The following is an 8,436-nucleotide window of genomic DNA, read 5'->3' as shown; positions in this document are numbered from 1 at the left end:
AGTGCCAGATGCTGCAAAAACAACAGGCAAAAAGCACAATATTTCCCTCTGTCCTTGCTGTTTTGYAGCATGCCATCTATTTCTGAGTCAGAGCAATAATGGATCACTGAAATATGCTGTGCAAGCCCAGGCTGAAATGAGCACACCTGTGGCTATCAATTTATTTAGGTTTGGTGTCATAAAAACATGGCATGTCCTTGTGTGGACACTTGTGATTGAAGGAAATAAAAGTCCTTTTTAGTCCTCTGGAGAGATGTGCAGGTGCCAGGTGGATGCTGTGCCATGTGAGCAACAGCTGCATGGTTTAGTGGATGCTAAACTGGCAGAAAGAATTGCATCAATTGGATGTTAAGTTTTATTAGACATAACTTAGTGACACTGGTAAAATTGACATTATACGTATAATCACAGCCTTTTTAAATCACAAAAATCATGAACATAAACATATTAAATGTTAAATTAACTTCCATTTCTGTTAGTGTACCTTTCTAGAAACATGGGTTATTTTAAACTATGCAGTTCCACGTTACATTCACATAATAAAGCAAACAAACTTCAAATACAAAAATAAAACAAGTTMTGTTAATACAAGATAAATATTTACAGCCAAGGAAGTTCACTGCTGCTCAAAGAATCAACCATGCTCCCCATCCTGGAGTTATATGGGCCTGATGCTGATCTTTGGCAACAGGGAACTTCTCACAGTCTGCAGCAGCAAGAATTGTGTTTTCTTGTTAAATAGCTATGAACTGGKCCAGTGGCGAACTACAGAGAATCCAAAGCACAGAAATTAAGTGTAATACAAGAGGCAGTATCAGAACCTAGAACTTTTGCCTCCTGGCCCTCTTTCCCAGCTACCTGTTTTTTTTAAATTAGAAATATAGAACCAAGCTGAAACTTGTCCCTGCTATCTCCAGACTACCTAGTTGYGATGGCTGTGTGAAAAACTGGATTTTGTTTCCACTCTATGCTTTCATTGCCATTGATCTCTAGCTACCTCTGGGGCATAGAAATGTGTCACAGGCTTCCCCGGGCTTTACCTCACACATTCCATGAGCAGCAGGGTGGCTTTGACTCTGTTTCACCCRCAGGGAATGGATACAAAAGGACAAACAGGAAGGATCAGGCACAAAACAAGTCTGAACACCCATTTCAAAAACTCATGGAGGTTTTGTACAGCCAAGACCTTCTCTCTTCTGCTTCCAGGCCCAAGGAAATCATGGGGACACAGCAGGTTAAATCAACATGTCAAACCAGCACCAGCCCAGTGAGTAACTGCCCTCATATCCCACCATGACAGTAATCTGCCACAAGATGTCTTGAGCCTCTTACTCATTTTCCACATCTATTATACTTGCAGGAATGCAGGATTTTCAGAGGAACCAGGCAGTTTAGAGAGAGGTATGCTGAGCAATGGCTTTCTTTTGGCAACAGGAGCAATATTTATCTAAAGGAATGGTTTGGTCACTGGGCTGACTTGCTTGCTGTGGGTTGGTGTTAGACACAGCTTGTTTCTATTCTTTTTCACGTAACTCAGGAAATACTGGTTCAGATGATGCTGTCAGGGTAAAACAAATCACTCTTATTTATTTKTTAAAATGCTTTAGAGACTCTCCTGTTTCCTTTTGAGCATGCCTCCTTTGCTCCAGTGACCAGCAGCATGATTACCACAGAGATCTTTGCTCAAGCAGCTGTCTACACCAGATTTTTAAGTTTGCCATGTGCCAGGCAGAAGCATCCAGCAGCTRACACGAGCAGCACCATGAGATCCTCTACCCAAAGGAACTCTAGTAAAGTCAGAAAAAATTCCTCCTACAAGACTCACCTCTTTCATACAGAGTAAAATTCAGAAAAACACAGGAAAAGAAGAGGTAAATTGTGGCCTTACATATTATTCATTTGCTGCGAGACAGTCCCCATGGTACAAAAGGCTGGAAAAGGTTCAAGCATCCGTTTGTTCCTACAAAAGCCTTTCAGTGTTGTACCAAAGATCTGACACTTTTGTTCTGGCTCTCTGCAGGAGAAGYTCTCACATGTAGTGATATAAAAATGCAGAAAGGAAATGTCAGGCAAATGGAAACCTTTTCTCTGTCTTCGGGGAAAGAAAACCTGATTTAGATTTGTTGGTAGGACAAAAGTACTTATTAGTGCTGCCAACTCCATAGCATTGAAATTCCTAAGTAATAGCATTCAGTATGTTAGAAAACATAGACAGATGTTTCTCTACTTCTTTGAGAAATGTGGCATCTACAGCTGTGTTGGGTGTAATCCTCTGGCCACACTGTATATTTTCAGCTTGCTGTGCATCCCCCCACGTCACCCACACCAGGGTTTCCCATCACACACTCATGTTAAGTTCAGGCGTTTCCTACACTACCACACACACCAATAAAAACCGTGACGACAGTATTTTCTCCAATCCTATCTTACATAGTGGGGCAAGGGGAGAATAATAGAAAAAAATGCATTAAGATAAAAATGGGTTGTTTGTAGGATAGGATTTTTCTTCTGTTTTCACAGAAAAGCAGGAAAGTGCTACACCAAGAGTAATCTTGTCTGACCAGTCTTCATCACTTGCCACCCAAGCCAGTCTTCATCACAAGCCACCCAAACAAATACTTGTATTTATTCCATGAGCATTGTTTGGTTTGAATTTGTTGGGTTTTATTGAKTTTTTTTGTGGTTTTCCTTTGTTGTGTGGCTTTGTGGTTGGTGGTTTTTAGTTTGGTTGGCTTTTTAATCTGGTGAAATAATGCCTACAATCAATGCTTTTAAACTGCCTAGTAATGAAGTTTGCCACAATTACTTTAAAGTAACTACCCATAAGTACAGTTTGTTTATTTAGAAGTCCTTTGGGAAATCATTATTGCTCCAGATGGAGTGTATCAAATATTGCAATTCAAAGGCACAACAGGCTATGAGGAGATACTTTTATCCTCCTAAAAATAGAGGAATATCCAATTTTCTATAGGAAAATAAGCCACTGCAAGAAAACCCTCAGTTATGGTTATTTTTACTTGAGTCCTTCATCAATGTCACTGGCACCATCCTGAAAGCAAGAATAACCAAGTCAATCTATTTTGAATACTTAGGCATCAAACTACTGTAGAGCAGAAGACAAAGGTAAAAGAAAACAGTACTGATGAGCTTCCTTCTTATCCACTGACTTCGTATCATTAAATCATTTGTATAATTAGTGGCTTTACTAACAGTCAAGTCGTGTACAGTGCTAAAGCACCTTTTCTCAGAGAGTTTTAAAGCATTCTCAAAGTAATGCTGGTCTTACTTGTAGCCCATTACAGTCTGGCAGAGAGGCAGGAGCTGGCATTGAAGGCCAAAGACCCACTCCAACCACTGCCTTTCCAAATGTAAACTCCCTTTACTGGCAGACAAAATAGCTTTAAAACGTATTAGTAAACACATCAGTCTCTTAAACACACCTTAGGAAGGTCCCCTGAACTTGCTGAATCACTTGTAACTGTATATAAAGTAGCCTCCAGGCATGAAAAATAAATTCTGTTTATTTTGAGGCATCATCAAAGAATGTGACAGCACCATGGAACTGCAGGTAGGTCAGATTTGTGTGGCACGTAAGGCAATCTGTGCAGTCAAGAGAGACATAAGTCACTTGGAAACAGCTGATCCTCAGCCTCCAACCTATGCCTCCTTTATTATGTGTGGATTTCTGTGAGAGAGATGCTATTTCCAAAGGGAGAGAGGCGTATTCCCAAAGTGCTTTCCCGTTTGGTGCATGTGAGAATGATCATCAAAGCTGAAAGCACTCCGGCCTGGAAACTACCTTCAACAAGGAAGAGCTGATGATAAAAACCCAGGAAACAAGTAAAAAGCAGATATCTCAATACAGGCATAAGAGAAAGGAATCCAGTTTGTACATCAGGGGCAGATAATTGTCCAAGTGCAAAGTGGAGTCACATCTGTGAAAATCTGTGAGGGAATGAGGAGTAGGTTAGTGACAAAGCAGCATTTAAAGAAGCCCAAAAAGGCCCATTTTTTCTGCCCGAATCTGTCTCATGCAGATGAAGTGTGTCTCCTACATCTCCTATGRCTGGCCCTTGATCCAAGTGCATCATTCAGCCTGCTTGGGCACCCAGGTGAATCTCCATCCCCCATCGTCGTCCCTGCGCACAAAGGCCTGTCCTTGGTGGAAGCTGTGTGTTCTCACATTGCGGTGGGGACTTAGAGAYGTTGTGAAGGCCACTTCTGTCTTGTTTGGTGACAAATCAGCAGTCAAATAAGGCAACCCATAGGCTGGCAGGGAGGAAATGCTTGACACTGGTGAGGAAATGCATGGTGCTGAAGAAAACTGAGGGAGAAATGGAGAGTCCTCGCTGCATGGAAGGGTGCTGCTGCTGGCTGGAGGCACGTGGCTGCAGCTAAACACTGCTGCTGCTCCTTCCCTGTGCTCATAGCCTTCTGCTCCCCCAGGGCTCAGGCAGTATGYATCTTTTCCAAGGTCTGAGGACAGGGCACTGTAGTTAGCTGAAGCTTCATCAATAGTGTTCACATCTTTTAATCCTAAGGTCTGTAACACCCAACTGTCCACAGCAGGGCTGGCTTGCTCTTCACAGGCAGTGAATTCATTGAAGAGATTCCTTCTAGTTTTGGAAGCATGAGGAGTTTCTTGAGGAACAAAGCAGTGGTCCTCTTTCAATCTCCTCTTGGTACTTTTGAGGATAGCACTAGTTTTTTGTCCATGGCCGGACAGCAGTTTCTATTAAAAAAAAAAAGAAGAAAAAAACCCATGGTGGAGAGAGAAGATTAAAAACTGAATTTCTAGATACCTGAAAGCAACATGTTTCTGACCTCAGATTTTAGATGTGCAAGATGGTTACTAATGTCCTTATAATTTTTTCCCCACCCTCTGCTTAAACATATGGGTATGACCAACAGTTTTGTATCTTTACACTGCCTGCCAAAACCTAGCCCCGATAGAGAAGAACGTGACCACATCAAGAAGGTTTGTACTTTAAAGGCATTTCCAACTGTAAGCTCCCATCTGGCTCTGTGCCAGCAGCACTTGGCAGGTGAGCGGGGCTTGGGGACAAAGTGGCAGCCTGACAAAGAGGGAGGATGCAAAGGTAACTCATGCTGGGACAGGGGTGATCCCAGTCAGGCAGTGCTTGAGTGGCCTTGCACTCTCAATTCATCTCAATTGTCATTATGGCAGGACAATGGCCCTTCAGGCATCCAGGGGTGGTCAAAGGTGGGAATAAACAAGGCAGCTCCCCACCATGTCATGAATTCACTGCTCAGACATGTCCTGTGACAGATTCACATGACACAGGGGGTGGTCATGTCTCCCTGCTGTGCCCAGAGAAGACCTTTTCCACTGCCAGGAGCCAGGTCTGGCCACAGGAGGAAGGACATGTCACACCATCAACTCATCAACAGAATGGAAAAAGAAAGTTTGCTATGTTCTACAGTCTTTTTTACCTCATGCCCAATCCACAGAGTTGAGCAAATAACTAATAGTTTCATGGGCAAGGCTGGAACAGCAAAAAATGTCTTTAACCTTACAGGAAATAATTATATTCTTCATTTTTGTTAAGATGAGAGACAAAGAATCCAAATGTTTAAAAAAATCGCCTCACAGCTTAGTTTAACAGAATGTTTCAYCCAACCTCAAATGTTTAATTTTGTATTTCCCCATGAAAAACAAAACCCTRCACAATGTTTCAATTACTAAACTGGAAAATACAGTATTCTAATGTAAATGAATAAAACATATAATTAGAAATTCAGAAAACAAAACAAAAGAAAAGTAATCCTCATCAAGGGATAATTGACAAAACAGAGACATTCAAGATGTACATATTAAAATTTCAACTTTTACTGAAAAAAAACATCAGAAGGAATAACTTTACCTTGCCTATATAATCTTAATTATAGTTAACTAATAAGCTAAACTTAATTATGCCACGTGCTATACTGCCTTCACAGAACCTGATAGGATATAATTCCTGAGGGAAACTGTCACCTTTGTGAATTTAAATGTCACACTACAGGCTGTCTACACTCTTAGATTTTTCATATATTTTACTGACCTGTACCTAATCAACCTGTTCCTTCTGCACACACCTATGTGACAGTTGAACACAATACCTTGGCTTTTTCTTCCAAACACTTAATCAGGGCAGAATTCAGGTATTGTCGGAGGTTATTATTTTCTTCATGTAACCTAGCAAGTTCCTCTTCCTTCTGAAGCAAAGTATCTTGAAGCTGTGGAATAGAGATATTGATGAATAGATGTTGACTCTGTAACTTAATAGCAATTGCCCTATGGTACAAGCTGCTTGGATTTGATGATCTGGGTGTTTGCTTTGTGAGCTCAACCCACCCCCTCCAGCCTCTTGTCTCTATAGATCTAAGTGGCATGACTGTTCAGTTTTCACTTTTGACTTCCTTTAATCTTTAGTGTTTAAGATTAGTCTGAAAAAACGTGCAACCACAGAATAATAATAGAAAAGAATTACAGGTAGCCCTGTGAGCAGCCAGAAATGGTCACGGGCATGACAGCAACTTCAGGATCTCCTCCTGAGCTGCAGCAAACATCCCTTTGCACCTCTCCTTCCCATTTATACCTGGCTGGTGCAGAAATGAAGGAGGAGTAGCAAACTAACAATTCATGGGGATAGAGTGCAGAACAAAGATGCAGTTGCCACTCTTTATGATACAGCAGTGCTCAACGATGCCTTCAATTCTGGACCTTCAGTGCTAGTCCTGGTACACATACAGAATTGAGATAATCCCTGGTCCTAAAAGCTGAACGGGAATGGCAGATACCTAAAGCTTTTCCATGGGAAATCTAAGTGTTTGCAGRTAGATTTTTGCCTCCTGATATTAGCTCTGGAGACTTCTTTAGGAGGACAAAGAATCTTCTGCCAAGGACCACAGACATCTGCTGAGCAGAGGCTCAGTCAAGAACAGACTTAAATGATTRAGGCAGAGACAAAGAAGTACAGTGACATCTGGAACTAGAGTTTGATTCCAGGGACCTTTAAGATAATATCTGAATGTTCATTGACTTCACTGTGTCAAAACATCATTCCAAGAAATTGATCAGAGTCATCAGTCTGCAGTTCGTTCATCTAAGACAGTTCAGAGTTTCTCTCCTCTCTTGTTGGGATTTACAAAAAAAGGGAAGATAAGAGAATGWAAACTAACAAGGGAATCCTGTTGGTCAAAATGGTTGATCCTCATATAATTAGGCAATTCTGGTGGAACCGTTTTCCATGAAGTTAAACCTGGTGGAATCAGGACACACACTACGTATTTTTAGTCAACAGCATTATCAGAGCCTGAGGGATGTCCCTGTTCATGCCCCTGGTTTTCTCTAGTACCAAGGCTGGTGGTGCAATATGATGTAGGAAGGGAAGATAGTGGGAACACCGCAGTTGTTCCAACTTCACAGGACAACATGAGGGAGACAAATACTCCAAGCAAGGCACAAGAGTTTTCTGTCATTTCCGACATCAGTGCCAGTGAGAGGGAGCCATGCCATGAGCCAACCTAGAAGGTGCCATACGTGATGCAAAGTTCAGGAGCCTCGTGGGGTGAACCCATGGTTGCTGGGGGGAGCAGAGCTTTTACCTGCTTGTTTCTGTAGAGCTGGGAGGACAGCTGGTCTCCCTGCCACGCCGCATCCTGAGCACCGAGCTGCGGGCTGCAGAACTGGCCTGGGGACCAGAGCGAGGGTTAGCCCGGTGCCGCACCGCTCCCAGCCCGGTCCCCCCCGCCCCGGCGGCGGCTGAGCGCACTCACCCGGCGGCCGAGCCTCCCGCCGGCCCTGGCTGTGGGGCGGCTCCGCGGCGCAGACGGCAGCCCAGGTCTCCTTGGAAACACCGGCGGGGGCGGACCAGGGGCAGGCGCAGCCCGAGCCYCCGGCGAAGTCCGGCTCCGGGCACGGCCAGCCGGCGCTCTGCGGAGGGAAGGGGCCGAGGCGGTGGAGCGCTCGGCGGGGCCGGCGGTGCCCCGTCCCCAGCCGCCGGCGGGCCCCGAGGGGAGGCGGTGTCAGCCCGGCCCCGCCGCGCCCCGGCACAAGCGCTCCGGCGGGGCAGCGCTCTCCCCGCGGTGCCGGCCGGGCAGGGCTCAGGTGCCATCGCGGGACAGCCCCACCGCCCCTGGCAGCCGCCGCCGGCCCCCGAGGCAGCGCCCAGCCCTGACCCGGGTGCCCGCTCCCCGCTTTCCCGGTGGCACCGCTCCGTGCGCCCTCCGAGCGCGGGCACTGCCGCCCTGCCAGCCCCCGCAGCACTGGGGCTCCGAGCAGGGCTGTGTCAGGGMGATGGCTCAGTTTCCTGCAAATTCTTGGGAAATGCTACGGTCCTGAGTGGGTTTAGGGTGAAGGGAGGTCCCAGGCTGTCCTTGGCCAGACCGTTCCTGCCACCTTGGGTGTTTGATTCAGCTCTAAAGCAGCAG

At 45.0% G+C, this 8,436-nt stretch overlaps 1 protein-coding gene across 1 annotated transcript; it reads right to left on the bottom strand.

Moving 5' to 3' along the window:
• Positions 1-4,087: 4,087 nt before the first annotated feature.
• Positions 4,088-8,120, bottom strand: GMNC (geminin coiled-coil domain containing). Its single transcript, XM_057384255.1, has 4 exons — positions 7,796-8,120; positions 7,612-7,697; positions 6,124-6,240; positions 4,088-4,732 (listed from the first exon to the last, which is right to left on the bottom strand). Exons 1-4 carry the CDS (start codon positions 8,118-8,120, stop codon positions 4,088-4,090), a joined length of 1,173 nt encoding a protein of 390 aa, XP_057240238.1.
• Between the last annotated feature and the right edge of the window lie 316 nt (positions 8,121-8,436).

Source organism: Malurus melanocephalus, unplaced genomic scaffold (assembly GCF_030028575.1).
Source record: "Malurus melanocephalus ecotype Western Australia unplaced genomic scaffold, MMel_1.1 scaffold_694, whole genome shotgun sequence".
In the NCBI taxonomy this organism is placed as follows: Eukaryota; Metazoa; Chordata; class Aves; order Passeriformes; family Maluridae; genus Malurus; species Malurus melanocephalus.
The sequence above is the reverse complement of the archived record's forward strand: the minus strand, read 5'-3'. Positions and strand labels throughout refer to the sequence as shown.